General features: G+C 44.1%; 1 protein-coding gene across 3 annotated transcripts in view; it reads left to right on the top strand.

Annotated features, from left to right (window-relative positions):
• Positions 1 to 15,114, top strand: part of TNFAIP8 (TNF alpha induced protein 8) — a 123,302-nt gene that overhangs the window by 76,611 nt on the left and 31,577 nt on the right. Inside the window, exon 1 of one of the 3 annotated variants that reach the window (XM_082835290.1) lies at positions 8,482 to 8,585. The exons of the other annotated variants lie outside the window; for them this stretch is intronic. Coding sequence (XP_082691416.1) covers positions 8,513 to 8,585 — 73 coding nt within the window. The 5' untranslated portion in view covers positions 8,482 to 8,512. Of the gene's footprint in view, positions 1 to 8,481; positions 8,586 to 15,114 lie in introns of those variants that run through there. 3 annotated transcript variants of the gene reach the window in all.

Genomic DNA, 15,114 nt, shown 5'->3' with positions numbered 1-15,114 from the left:
ATTCTAACATACGAGAATCTAAGGTACTGATTTGGTTAAGAGTACAGAAGAGTCAGGTGTAATGTAAAAATTGTATAGGGTCAATATTGCTTCTGAAAATCTTTTAGGAAGTTACCAAATTGGAGAATAACATACCATCTTCCAGTAAGTATAGGACTTATTGTAAGTGTTTCCTCCAGCATTGGAACAAGTTCCTGTTTCTTTCGGACTAGATTGGATAGTTGCCTTGTCTTTAGAGGTACTTTGACATTAAAAAAAACATGCATAGCCTTAACCACGACATTCAACATCAGTGTATGAGATGCCCCCAGTGTGAGAGGCAATGCAGAGACAAGGGTCAGAGAGGGACCAGCAAAGCCCCAGCTCCATCTCATGCTTACCCTTCAGCATAAAATCATTTCATGGTGGCTGATGCACCATTTAGGTTATTATTTTTCTCTCTCTTTCTGTCTGTTTTGGGCGGATGGTACATAATTGAATTTGAGAAAGTTGAATGGCATGCGATGGGGCTTTGCTGAATTCAGTAGTAAAAATTCTACTGAAATAGTTTTCAAATTTAAAAAGTTAGTGATTTGTAGCTTTCTTTTGTTTCTACGAGGAAACGAATGGACTTAATAAGACCTTTATTAGGTAGGTAGGCAGGTATACTGTTCACGTCACCACTTTCCCAGAAAATACATTCATTTTGGTGATGTTTACAATTTTGTGAATCATAACTATTACATATTTCTATAGCTCTTTGAGGAGAAGCTGAATAACTTAAGTTTTGTAATCTGACCTATTCAAAAGGAAAAACTTCTGATCCATGCCTTTCAGTGCTACCTGCAAAACAACCTCCCTTTTCCTCCTGAAACCCTGTTTGGTAAGTTCTGCTTTGGTTCACATTTTCATCACCTGCTGAGTTTGTCTGCTGAGTTTCAGCCTTGGCTACTTTCACCTGGCAAGCCTGTCTAGCCCTGTAGCTTCACCTCCCAGCGTTTTCTGTCTCTTAAACAGTGACGAGTTGGCACGAATATTAACTTAATAGAGAATCTACCCATGTCAGAAACTCAATGTTAAAATCCAAATATGACAACTTGGAATGGATTAGAGTTTCAAACAGATCTCAGACCAGGAGTCTATGGTCCAAATTCCACATATGAGCGCTACTTCCGTTTTCTTATGGATTTCAAAAGTTTGGTCAGAAACCCCGATAAAGATCTTAACTGCTCAGATGTGATCAAGTTAGGGACACTACCCAACCTGTCTTGGCATCCTTTTCTACCCCCTTAGAGTGAACACACGGAAGAGAAAGAGGTTGTCACTGCTGCCGCCTCAAGCAAAGCTGCTTGCTTCTTAATACTTCATGATAATCAATAGCAGATGTGTGGCCAGCCCTGGAAAGTTGCATAACTGTCTCACATTGCATTCTACTGCAATTACTAGCCAATACGAGGGGGTCTCCAGTAGGCTGTTGAAAGAGAAAATTCAGTTAAAAAAATCTTTGTTTATCTCCTCATAAAATTATTTCCTTGCAGTAAGCAGTAAAGGTAGTGGTTACAGTAGAAGTAGTTTGAATAGTACTGCCCTTAAACTTGAATTTCAGTTCATTATAAGGAGGAACTTTCTAATGATTAGAGAGGAAGTGGGACCCTGTTAAAGGAGTGAGTCTCTGTTAATAGAAGTAATCAAGGAGATTCTGGATGAATGCTTGCTGCCTGTGACGTGTCTAGGAGAGTGCTTCACAGCCAGGTAGAGGATTAGAGTAAATGACCTCTAAGGTCAATTCCAAGCCTGAGTTTCTGTGACTATGATCACTGATCACGTTTTCCTCCTGCTCCTTTTCTGAAGATAAGCCAGGGGTGCATAGGTCAGGTGGGGCACGGCCTTCTGGGTCCAGTCTCAGCCCTGCCTCTTTTCTTCCTGGCGAATCCCTTCTGTAGCCCCTCTCAGGTTATCCCGTGTTGACCCCATTAACCTGGGCACAGTGAGGTTCGGCCCTTTTATTCTCACTTTCCATCGCTGGACCACACACATTAAATTGCCACACCTATCTGGAACTTCTGTAGGGCCAGCATCTAGGGCTTCCAAATAGATGCTCCACAACCTAAAATAATCTGGCCTTATTCATGAAAGTATTTGCAAGAGTGATGAGGGGGACTTCATAATTTTCAGTGCTTCGTCACATTCTTGACTCATATTTTTATTGTTGCTACCTTGTGAAATAAGTGGCATTATCCCCATTTTACAAATGTGCAAACAGAAGCTCAGAGAGCTTAAATGGCTTGCCGAGTTTTAGAAGAAAAGTGATAGAAGAATGAATAGAAAAATAAAGTCCTAATGGAAATGAGGCAGTGCTTACTGAGTTTGTGGTAATTAGGCCCAGTTCTCCCACATTGAGTCTGGTGTTCTCTTCTCTGCTCCTGGCAGCCTCACATCCAAGGAGGTTTAGTCAGGGTCCTGAGCGAACTTTTACTTTAAAAAAGAAAAAAAAGAGCTTCCCTGGTGGCGCAGTGGTTGAGAGTCCGCCTGCCGATGCAGGGTACACGGGTTCGTGCCCCGGTCCGGGAGGATCCCACATGCCGCGGAGCGGCTGGGCCCTGTGAGCCATGGCCGCTGAGCCTGTGCGTCCGGAGCCTGTGCTCTGCAACGGGAGAGGCCACAACAGTGAGAGGCCCGCGTACCACAAAAAAAAAACAAAACGAAAAGACCTGTAGTTTCATGTGGCTGAATAAATAGGCGCTATTAAACTTATGGTTTATTTAAAGCATTGAATATCAGGAATGGAATAGCTTTGATTTGAGGCTGTGATCTAAGCATTTGAACAGAGTGATTTGAGCATTCCATCCTAGAATCATGACCAGCTCAAACTTTCTGAGAATCTTCCAGTATAGCAATCTTTGAATTATTCTTCTGCAAAATAAAGGACTTGAATTTTACGTGAGTAGTTTAATAGAGTGAGAAAGTCTGCATATAGGAAACAGGAGGCCTGGTTTGCATTTACTGTAGTCTCAAAAACATTATTACTTAGTTTTGTGACCTTGAGCAAATTTTATAACCTCCCTTTCTTTAATTACATATCTGTAAAATGAGTATAGTGACCCAAGGGAACTGAGAAGTCTGAATAAAACATATATAAATGCAAGGCATCATAGCTAAGTATTACAAAAGAAAGACCCAAAGACATAAATTCTTCAGATAGTATTTTCGGACCTGATTTTGAGTGTGTGTGTGTGTGTGTGTGTGTGTTTCATCATCTGCTAAAAGTTTTTAGCAAGGAAGATTTCTTAGGAGAGAAATAAAAGCAAACACTGATAGTCTAGGAAATAAAAGCAAACACTGATAGTCTAGAAAACAAGTGTCTCCCAGATGTATTGTTGTCTCCCTGTGTGCGCTCACTTCAGATGTCAGCACTTCTTCCCATTCCCTCAGAATTAACCGCTCACACCCAGAGCATTAGTGAGCCTGGAGGATACACTGAAAATGCCATAGGGAAGAATGAGGAGAGGGTTTACCCAGAACAAGCTTCAGACTCCCAGGCAGGACCCTGGGAGGCAGCTTTCCCATCCTCCATCTCCACACTTATCCTCAGCCTTCTTCCTTGATTCACAGCAGTTCTGTCCCTGCCTCCCAATCTCCTCCACCTCATCCCAGTACCAGCTGTGCATACGCAGGAGGCCACTTGAGGCTCAGGGCTTGGCCTCCTGAGAAGGTGTGTAAGGAAGCTCCACTGTCATTTGCAGGGCCCTTTCTCCACTTTTGGTAAATAAAACTTTCTTAAGGAAGAAGAGTGAGATCACCTGGGCCAGGCAGGGGCTCTGGCGAGACACCCATTTAGCCCCACCCCTCTTTTGGAAGGTTAAATACAAGAGAATGTCTGAGGAGGAGAAGAAGGATGCAAAGCCTGCAGCCCTAACCAGGTGAGACCAAGAACACAGATCCTTCTGTGAGGAGAGGGATTGAAAGCCAACTTTATACATAGATCATGAAAGACTCTCAAGGGTGTAGACATAAATAACAGAAGAAAAGGCGAGGAAAGCCTCAAAGTCAAATAGAAGAAAAACACTTTTTTTTTTTTTTTTTGCGGTACGCGGGCCTCTCACCGCTGTGGCCCCTCCCGTCGCGGAGCACAGGCTCCAGAAGCGCAGGCCCAGCGGTCATGGCCTACGGGCCCAGCCACTCCGCAGCATGCGGGATCCTCCCGGACCGGGGCACGAACCCGTGTCCCCTGCATCGGCAGGCGGACTCTCAACCACTGCGCCACCAGGGAAGCCCAGAAAGCCACTTTTTATACCAAGTAAACAACTCTTTTTTTCCCCCCTGACCTAAAATGTTGTTTATACAGATTCAACCTCTTGTCAGCAGGGTAGAAATAAAAATATTGATGGAATGACCATTTCTGTAGCATGGTATTCTTATGACCTAGAAGCCATTAAGTCTATAACAAATTGACAGAGATGCTTAGTCTTTTTCACTGCAGAGAACTTACAACATTCTTGAATGGGAGCAGAGTATGTGGTACCTCCTGAATGAACTGTACCTTCTCTTCCCAATTCTGCTGGCTTCTCTTCTGTGTAAATCTGAACACTTGCTGCCCTCCCCTGTTCTTAGCAGACATCTGGGCCACTGTAAGCAAAAGGTCCAAAGCCCAGGCATTTTCCCAACAGCTTTATTGAGGTATAATTTAAGAGGAGATGTTTCTGCTGTTCTGTATAAAGTTCAGTTGAGAGGTGGTGTTAATAAACCTTCCTTAGAGCCAAGATCACTTGGAAGGTTGAACTCTTTAAGTCTCTGGTCAAAATTATGCCAGTAAGCTCCATGTGAGCAGAGCCCTTTTACATGTGACACATGTAAATATTCGATAATGACTGACTGAATGAAAAAAAAACAAACAAACAAAAAACAGAATCTTAGCCAGCACTGTAACTCTCCCGTCTTGATACAGAAGGTGGGAGAGCCACTGTTGGACATGGGTAGAAGTTCAACATAGTATTTAAAAGCAGTTTGGTATTAAATGAGAAGTGCTGCTAACTTAGTTGCTATTTTGTATCAGGTGGTCTGTAAGAGATTGTTGTTGTGACTTCAGAGCGTATTCCAAGCCACACTAAGAGGTGGTGGAGTGTTTCTTAAACATACAGAAGTGAACACGTTGCACTTACACCAGACAACAAATAATTATGATGTACTGGAGCATATTTACTAGGGCTAAAAAGTAATCTCCTTTTGAAAACAGAGCAAAATCAAGACGAAGTGACCGACCTAGTATCTGTCTGTTGCCGTAGACAACCAGGGAAACCCCAGAGAATCAGCTGCCCTTTGTCACCATTCTTTGGTGGGAGGGGGGCAGTGTAGCTTCAAGTTGTACAGGTGACTGAGGCGCATCCTTATCCACACAATATCTTTTTTTTCTTATTCAGTGAATATTTATTGAATAGATACTATTTTTAGGCTAGTATACAGAGAGTGTTGTGGAAAAAATAAACATAGAAACCCTTGGGTAGTTTTTTTGATGATTTCATAGAACACATACAAAATATATACACCATTTTAACCGACATCCTCGTGTCATATATTATACAGTTGTAGTTCAGAGGAGTGAAATAAGAAGTTGGAAAGAGCTAATTAGAGGCAGACACTGAACTAATACCTTATTTTACTGACACAGTCAGCTGGTTTCTTCTTTTAGGCGGTTAAGGAGATTTAGATAAATTTACAGTTAACCACAAAACAAAGAAATAAATGCTTACAAACAGTGAAACACACTTCTGTAGAACTTCTGAGAAGGACATGGACACTTTCTTATGGAGAGGTCCTAGAATATCTGGAATTCTGGATCCTAAAGAAGAGTGGTTTTTGGGGAGTGGTGGGGGGAGGGTAGGACAAGATGGAGAGAGGCTGTGATACAATCTTTTAAAATAGACTGAGCATGCCTTGCACTTGAGCTATATCAGGACATTGTTCCCCAAGGTGACTTCTGGACTGCATTTAAATACAGAAGTTTTTTGCCAGGTTTCCTGAGGATCCCAGCGAAAGTTCAAGGATCAACCTAGCTGCTAAAACGACTCTAAATTGAATTAGGAGGCTGACACAGCAGCGCTTGAACTGCTCATTCAGCAGTTGTTCTCCTCGGCTACACTGAGTGGAGCTGAAGGCCTTTTTGTGAACCCAGTGTGAAACAAGTCGGACATTAGGATGTGTACTTTAACACACCTTATGTGGTTTGTACGTAATTGGACTTGCAGGAGGACATTTCGTAAATCATTCTTATGGGGGCACTTTCTGAAGGAAGAAGGTAAAAGTGAGTCCTTCCTGTGGCTGATGGGGCCCGGACTTTGAGTTGCGTGAATCTGCGTAATCATCACCTTGAAAAGGTGTTGCATCTTACTCCATTTATAGATGAATGGGAACTATCTTTATGTAGTTCACAGCCCTGGTGAGATCCTGCAGGGCTCCTGGCTGACATCTGTGGAAGTCTGGGCTGCCATGGGGGAGGGCAAGGACAGATGGCTCGTGTGGGGTGAGGTGGGGAGGCTTCCAGAATGATTCCTTGGATGAGACAGGAAAGGTCGCTTCTGACCGGTAAGGGAGCTTTTCTTTGGGTTCAGAATGACCTTCATATCTCCTCCGTAAGTCTGAAGTTACAGAGTGAAGGTATGCATCCTAGCAGCTCAGGATGTGTGGCAGGGGAGACCTCGCATTTTAACTGCGATTTTTGGAAGGGTGCAGCCTGTTACCCTTTTGGTGGTGAGGTCAGTTTCCGGGAGGCTCCACAATACTGATATTTTCCAGATGTTTCTCCTCTTTTCTCCTTTCTGACTGGCTATGTCTTCCTCTCACCATCCTGCCCTTTTAGTAGAATTGAGATAAAATTCTTCTTGGTGTCTTAAGCATGTTAGAATCACTCAGCAGTAGGAACTGATTTAGTATCTAAGTCTTATATTAATATTTATAATAGCCTTCACTGCTTGTGAACAGCATAAACACTTCTTTTCTGTTCAAACCCAATACTGAAATAAAACCCAAGAATATCTTTTACAAAAATTTACTTTTAATAGTGGTGGTAGTTTGTAATAATCTGTGTAGGATTTTATGGTTTTCATATGACTTTTTGCTTATATTACCTTCTTCAATACCAAACATAAATTTGTGAAGTAAATAAAATTGATTAATCCTCATTTTCCAGATGAGGAAGGGGAGGCCCAGAGAAGTTAAATAATTTGCTCAAGGTCATACAAATAATAAATGGCAGAACTAAATCTTAATTCAGATTCTTTACATCTGTTGTATATTCTTTTCATTAAATTTACTATAGGGCCTCTCTTCTTGTTTTTTGCCCATATTAAAAAAAAAAGGGAAATGAAGAAAAAGAAAGCAGCTGGAAAATATATTTATTAAAAGAATGTAACTTTTCTCACAGTTTCCTGTTGGATCTTTCAGGGATGTTATTTGAGGGCCTGTTGCCTTAGATTGGTAATAAAACTAATGCTCTGCAAAATACCTCATTAAGACAGGTATGTCGGTGGCAGCTCTGGTCTCCCATTCTCCGAAGGAAAAATTAAGGTTTCACAAAGCTAAGACGTCTTCCTCTCAGCCGGTTGTAGGAGCTTGTGGACCCGACCAGGGGGCAGAATTGAGATCTGTCCCTCCAGGCTCTCCAGCCTCTTTATTCTATCAGCATTTCAAAAGCCTGACTACCTCCCCACCCACGCCTCCTCTTTCGGCTTTTTGGAAGGAATTTATCCCTGGTAGCTGCTATTAGCGCGGGGAGGGAATCGCCCCCTCTGTCTGGGGGATGGCCCTTGCGTAACTGCAGAGGAGTTAGTTCTCCCGGGTTGGGGTTTGAGTAGGAGTGCTCGCCCGGGTTATACGGAATGAGAAAGCCGCCTTGTCTACTTTTCCTGCGCAAAGGTAAGGGGTGGAGGCTACACCCCACTTTCTGATAAAGGCCCCCCTCTTGGGCTTGTGAAGCAGGTACCTTCCAGGCACATGGATCAATATCCATGTTACTTTCCTACAAAAATAACGTGTAAAACCGAGCAGCTTTAAAATCCTTCATTTTGGGCGTATAAAGCCCCAAGACACAGAAAGTTAAATGGGCGTCGAAAAATGTAACCTAAAGATGGAGAAGCATTCTTTGGACTGAGTATGCGTTTATGCCTTATGTAAAACAGCAGCGCGCGCCGAGATGGGTCTTTTTTCTTCCCTGCACATTGATTTACCAGGCATGGCCCGTCCGGGGTCCTGGCGGCCGGCACCCCTCAGCCCGGCCCCTCCACAAAGTCAGCCCCACCTGCGTGCGCCCGGCCACCAGCCGCCAGGTCGCCGGCGACGGGCTGGGGCGCGCGCCCCGGGGGCGGACTCCCGCCGCCCAGCTGAGACGCGATTCGTCACTCTTGCAGAACTTTCCCCCTGAAAATCCCTGCACCAGAACCAGCCCTCCCGCCCCGAAGAGGTTTTGATTTTAGTGGCTTTCCTTCCTTTTATTTTCCGTCGTGTGCGGGTTTGGGCTGCCGAGCAAATTTGCAGCTCGTCCATGTCAGCGGCAGTCGCTTCTGCTACCGCTTACCCTGATACCATGCACTCCGAAGCAGAAGAATCGAAGGAAGGTACGAGTTTGATTTTGCTGGGGGCCCCCGCCAGATTCTGCGGAGGAATGTGGAAGTAGGGCGGAGTAGGGGAGCAGATGGGAGTTTAAAAGTGCACGATGGGTACTTTGTCCGCTCTCCCTGCGCATTCGCTGCTCAGTTAGAGCCGAATGTGCCGAATCCTGGACCCTTCTCACCCCGCGGCCGTTCAAAGGGGAGGGGAGGAAGAGTCGGACCTAGCTCAGCCAGCCCACTAAAAGCTGCTTTCTAGATTTCTCTGGAAACGAAACAGCCCCAGTATTGACTCCAAGAACGCAAAATGTACTTGGAAGAGCGCTGCCTGCCTGCATCAGGACAGCCGAAAGCCGGATCCCCTGGAAGAGCCTTAAGAGTCAAGGGTCTCTTGAAAAAGGGGTTTAGAAATTGGAAACGTGGTGTGTTTCCGGCTAAAAGGGGAAGCTGTGGGGGGGGGGAGAAGTGAAAGATCTTTATTTGGGGAATAGGTTGGTTTTTTGTTTTAATTTTCTTGTTGGCTGTTCAGCAGTGAATTTATTTTGTTGGAGGCTTTAAGGGGGCTGAGAGATGAGGGAGGCCTTGTGCAGCTTGAAACTGAGGAGAGTTTGTCCGTTTCCAACTTTGCCAAAGCAGAGGGTTTCATTTACTCCTAACAGAGAGCGGGTGACAGGGCTGGAAAAGCTCCAACCAAAACACAATTATACGCTGCTGTTAGTTCGGGGAGTTTATTTGTGTGTGAGTGTTTGTATGCTTTGTTTCCTGAAACTTTATGTATACAAAAGTCCTCTTGTAAGTTGAGGTAGGAGTAGGGATAGTTGGGGGACTGTTCAAGATTGTGAAATTTCTTTTCTTTTCAAGTAGCCTCTTGGGAAACTGGTAAATTTCAAGTCAATCACAGCAGCTCTGGGAGCATGAGGAACAGAAAGGAGCCCCATCGTTTCCCCATTTGGTAGATACCAGTCAGGGAGAGCCTTTGAAACTTGTCCTCTTCTTTTACTGAGTCCCATCCCCAGAGTAAAGCCCTGAGTTTCAAGATGTAGTCTGTGTGGGCTGACGTCTACTTTATTATGCTGTGTGGAGGAAGCAGTCAATAAAAACAGGCTTGTTTAATAGAAATATGGGGCTGGTGTGAATGAAAAATGACAGCCAGGAGCATTGTTTTTCAGCTTGATGTGGAGTTTGGGGGGTTAATGTTTCCTTGCTGCAGCAGAGTCTGTCCTGATGGAGGCTTTTCCGTTCTGTCTTTTAGACAGCAATTTACATAAGTCACAAGTAGTCGGAGGCAAATAGGAAACGGGCTGAGCGAATCCAGTGGTGAACTTTTCTATGAATTACTAGTAGCACTTACATTGGTATTTTTCTCCCAGGCGTGTTTTTTTCTTTTGAAAAAAAGGGAGTGGGGAGAAAGTGGAAAACAGTATCCCAAAGCATACGATACATTCTTCTAACAGCACCCACATTCTTCTCTCCTTCCTAGCTCACCCATTGCAAGCCTGAAAACTGGAGTGTGAAGAGGTCTTGTAATGTGCACCCCACCTTACCTTATCCCTCCACTTGCCATCATTTACATTCTACAGATCTGTAGCAAATTATCCTGCCTCTGCTTTTTACAGAAAGCTCAGAATGTTTCTTTTAAAATAATATGAGGTGTTAGAGTTTTAAATTGATGGCAGTTAGGGTAGGATATGGAATAACTCTTGAGGGAGATTGAATAAATACTTCATTAACAAATGGAATCATGGTAGCTTCTGCCTGGAAATAAAGGATGAGTGTCTGTGTATATATGTGTGTTTTGTGTGTGTGTGTGTGTGTGTGTGTCCCTGGCAGTTCTGGCGAGACTGGTTGTTGGCTGTGATCTAGAACCCTCCATTTAGCTACCACCACTCAGAAAGGAACAATGCTGTTTAAATAGCTCCAGTTATCTTTATTCTCTATCCTTACTAATCCTGTCCCCTGTCCTTAGCTTTTTTTTTTCTCCTTGTGGACTTAATGTGTCCCGTTTAGTATGAGATCACCACAAACTCTTCACAATGTCTGCATTACAAGAAAACTGCCATTGGATGCTTCATGCCTGATTTGCTGTAATGAGAGATACTTTTAAGTCATTATTCTGAACCACAGTTTGAGACTAGTATACTTTGTTTGGGGTTGAATCTGAAAAAAATATCAAGTCGGATTCAGAAATCCTTGGAGGCCAACATATTTGTGTATGTGAGTGAATGTAGAAGCAAATGACTGGGGATATTGTTAAGCCATCATAGCTTAGGACGTACTTGACTCTGTGCCAGGAGTGCTGAACCTCCATCCTCGGTCAATAGCCACCTCCTAAAGAATTGATTTAATTTTGCCTTACAAATGAATAGGTGATTGTGCTTGAGTATTAAACAGAGGAAAAAAACCCCAGACCTCACTTTATTAAAAGCTGAATGAGTTTAAGATATCCAGACATAATATGAATAGGAAAGCAAGAGAAAGGAAGGAAGAAGCCTACTTTATTAAATTGGGGAAGGCCATTGAAAGAAGGATATCAACAGTTTCCAGTGGATGGAGGCTTCCTGAGGAGATGGGTTGATGGCCATATTTTTGGTATTTAATTGATTCCTGTTGAGTAAATTACTTAATTATAAAGTAGGGGAAATGAATGGCAGTTAAGATCTCAGAAGCTCTTTCTAGTGTCAGGCATCAAGGAATCCGGGGCTCCTCTGTCCTGGTTATTGAAGCTTTGGTACCAGAAAGCAAGGAAGCCATTATTAAGGAGGGGTTGCTTTGGGAGGGTTGAGCTATGAGTGAGCCCAGGTCCCCTCCTCTGTTGCCCATAATAGCACTTCCTGCCACCACCTCTCTCATGCCTCACCAGGCCTGCTATTTCACAAAGAAAACAGTAGCCATTAGACAACCCCCTCCCAACTTCCTGCTTCCAAACTGACAGACTCACCTTCACCCACACCCACCCTCCTGGTGTCTGTGGAACAGGCGTGGTTCCTGCTGCGGAGGCCACTCCTTCCACCATGGGCTCCTAACTGCATCAGTTGGCCCCATGTCTTTCCTGGCTCCTTCCCTTCTGTGTATAGATGGGCTCAAGCTCCCTACTTTGGGGTGTTGGCACTTGATGGTCTTTCTTCCCGAAATCCTTCTCCCCACCTGACCCTCCTTTCCTGGTCAGGTCTTTGGAGAGGCTCTTTCTGAACCTGCATCTTAAATTAAGATACCCGGACTTCCCTGGTGGCGCAGTGGTTGAGAGTCCGCCTGCCGATGCAGGGGACACGGGTTCGTGCCCCGGTCCGGGAAGATCCCACGTGCCTCGGAGCGGCTGGGCCCGTGAGCCATGGCCGCTGAGCCTGCGCGTCCGGAGCCTGTGCTCCGCAATGGGAGAGGCCACAACAGTGAGAGGCCCGCGTATCGCAAAAAAAAAAAAAAAAATTAAGATCCCCTTACTGCCGACTCTCAGGACACCTAATCTTTTCCTCACTGGTACTCACCACGTTGTTTAGCATCTTTCTCTAGACCACAAGCTCTTGAGGGCAAGACCCTGTCTGTTTTATTCCCCCAACTATGTCTCCAAGACCTATACAGTGAGAGGTGATCATTCAGTATTTATAAAATGAATGAATGATCTTCATTTTTTAAAGGTAATCCTCAGTACTTTGTTCATTTTAGGCACTTATTTCTCCTTTAAAATGAACCTGCTTTTCTTTTTCTTTTTTTTTTTTTTAACCTTTTGCATGGTTCCTACTTTCTCACTCTTTGTCATCCCTCATCCACTGAAATCTGTCTTTTTCTCCACTACTCCACTGAAGTTGCCCAAATCACCAGTGATTTCCGAGGTGCTGGGTGACCAGTGACCCAGCATTCATATTTTCGTCCTGATCTTGACCTTTTTTTGCAGCATTTGACACTAGAAGACCAGTGTCCCTGCAGTCCTAAACTCCTTCCTCAGTTCCTATGCCTCTACACTCTCCTGATTTCCCTTCCTTTTTCAAGCTGTTTCTTTCTAATCTCCTAGACCTCCAGCCTGGGCTTTTCTAAGAGCCATCTGTACAGCCAGCTGCCTGGTAAACACCATGCTTTTTTTTTTTTTAATTGAAGTATAGTTGGTTTACAATGTTGTGTTAGTCTCTGGTGTACAGCAAAGTGATTCAGTATGCATATATATTTCACATTCTTTCCCGTTATAGTTTATTATAAGGTATTGAATATAGCTCCCTGTGCTATACAATAGGACCTTGTTGGTTATCTATTTTATATATAGTAGTTCATCCCAAGCTTCTAATTTAACCCTCCCACCCACTTTCCCCTTTGGTAACCATAAGTTTGTTTTGTATGTCTGAGTCCAGGTAAACACCATGCTTTAGTGAGTGTCAAATAGGTATCCCATTCAACAGGTCTACACTGAGCCCATCATTTCCTACTCTTCACAAATCTGATCCTCCTTTTGTGTCATCACTGAATATCACTGCACTCTTTTTGGCTTCCAAACTACAAATCTGCAAGTTGTCCTTGACCCTATGCTCTCCTTTATCTTCAGCTTCCACCTGGCACTTCATCCTCCTCATTACCTGTTGAACGCATCTCCTTCTCTTCATCTTCCTGGCCCCTGCCTTGGTTCAAGCCCTCAGCGTTTGTACCCTCCTGATTACAATAACTACTTCTGTCATCAGGGTTCTTGGTTGAAAGGGATGGAAGTTGATTCCTGCTATTATGAGCTGAAGAAGGTATTGAAAGTATATCGGATAGCTCACAGATCCACAAAAAGAATTAGCCTCAGAAAAATGCATCAGGAAATGCAGCTAAGCATCTCCTGATTAGGACCTCACCATGGCCTTGGCCTCCTGTATATTTTTCAGTTCTGTCACTGATGTGACTCCAGATGTGATTGAATATTTGGTCATCCTCGACATTTAAAAATCTCAGAAATAAGCCAGCTGATTTGTCAGTGCTAGATTGTGTCCTTGCCCCTTGCTGCCTGTGGGAGAGGGGACTTCTGGTTCCAGCTTTGGGAGTGAGAGGTAGGGGTGTGACTCCTCCAATCACTTGCAAAATGAGCGTTTCTTCAGAAATAGAAAGGGACTTCTGACATGGATCACCAAAACAGCAACAGACATCTACAACACCACTGGACTGGTTCATCCAACCCTGGTGTTGCCCTGTTTATTTACTTCCTTGTTCCCTCAACAAATGTCGTTTCTTTTTTGGGGATCATTCTCTTGCCCCTCCTCAAGTGGGTAATGTCTCACTTACCTAGTGGACCCAGTTTGGAGTAGGTGATCTTTCATGGCATTCCCATAATACCCTGTATTTCCCTCAGTAGTACCATGTTTTCATGTATTATGGCTGTTAATTTTCTTTTCCTTTGCCTCCACTTCGTTATAAGTTTTTTTGGAAAGCAACATGTGTGCATGTTTTGTTTTGTTTTTGCTTGACCTAGGGCCTCTCTTATATAGTAAGGCCTAATAAAGCATGTCAAATTAATCAATTTAAAATGAGATTACATGATATGATGAAACTTTTTAGAGCAATGCTGAGAAGTTGTCTAGCCTCACTTTTACAGGGATAGTGCCTTCCAAAACTAGAGGACAAATCTATTTAGTATTTCTTAGAGTCTCCACTAAAGTACTTTTTTTTTTTTTTTTTTTTTTTGCTGTACGCGGGCCTCTCACTGTTGTGGCCTCTCCCATTGCGGAGCACAGGCTCCGGACGCGCAGGCTCAGCGGCCATGGCTCACGGGCCCAGCCGATCCTCCCGGACCAGGGCACGAACCCATGTCCCCTGCATCAGCAGGCAGACTCTCAACCACTGCGCCACCAGGGAAGCCCTCCACTGAAGTACTTTTAATGGCAGAGGCAAAACAAGCATGTGTCTTTGATCACTGGGGTGGCTTATGAACATCTCAAATTGCCTTGAAGACTGAAGAAACCATTTTGAAACTAAAATGTACGGAGTGCTTCCATGTGCCAGGCACAGTGCTAAGCATCTGTTTATGTATATTATCTCATTTAACACTTGTTTAATAACCCTTTGTTTGAGTTCCACATAGCAATTAAGAAAACTAAGGTTCAAAGAGGTTAAAAACCATGCCTGAAACCACAAAACTAGAAAAGGTAGAATCAAGATTTGAATGGAAGTCGACTATCCATAGACCCTGGGCTTTCAACCGTGATGTGGTACTTCCAGGAATGTCCAAAAGCTGCTCTCCCCCATCCTCAAGTAATCTTGGCACTCAAGAGGATGCTCTCTGTGGTCCTGTGTCCACTTGTACCCCATTTTTGAGAAGACAGGAGTGGAGAGACCAGATGTCTTAGAGGAGAAAGAGAAGAGCCCAGGCTTGAGTACATCCTTCTACCCCTGATGCAGGAGATCTAGGAACCCAGCAGGACTGGGTGGGAGGTACCTGGAGCCTACTGCAGCAAGAGGGACCAGAGTACCTGTGGGACAAGAGAGGGACCTCACTTTCTGAGCCAGTGGCCAGCTTGAGAACGAAGAGCTTGGATTCCCCAGGTCACTGATGTGAAGCAAGGTTCAATTACGTGTGTGTTAA

The sequence above is a fragment of the Leucopleurus acutus genome (assembly GCF_964270905.1).
Source record: "Leucopleurus acutus genome assembly, chromosome: 3".
NCBI classification, from domain to species: Eukaryota; Metazoa; Chordata; class Mammalia; order Artiodactyla; family Delphinidae; genus Leucopleurus; species Leucopleurus acutus.
This window is presented reverse-complemented; position numbering and strand designations above follow the sequence as displayed.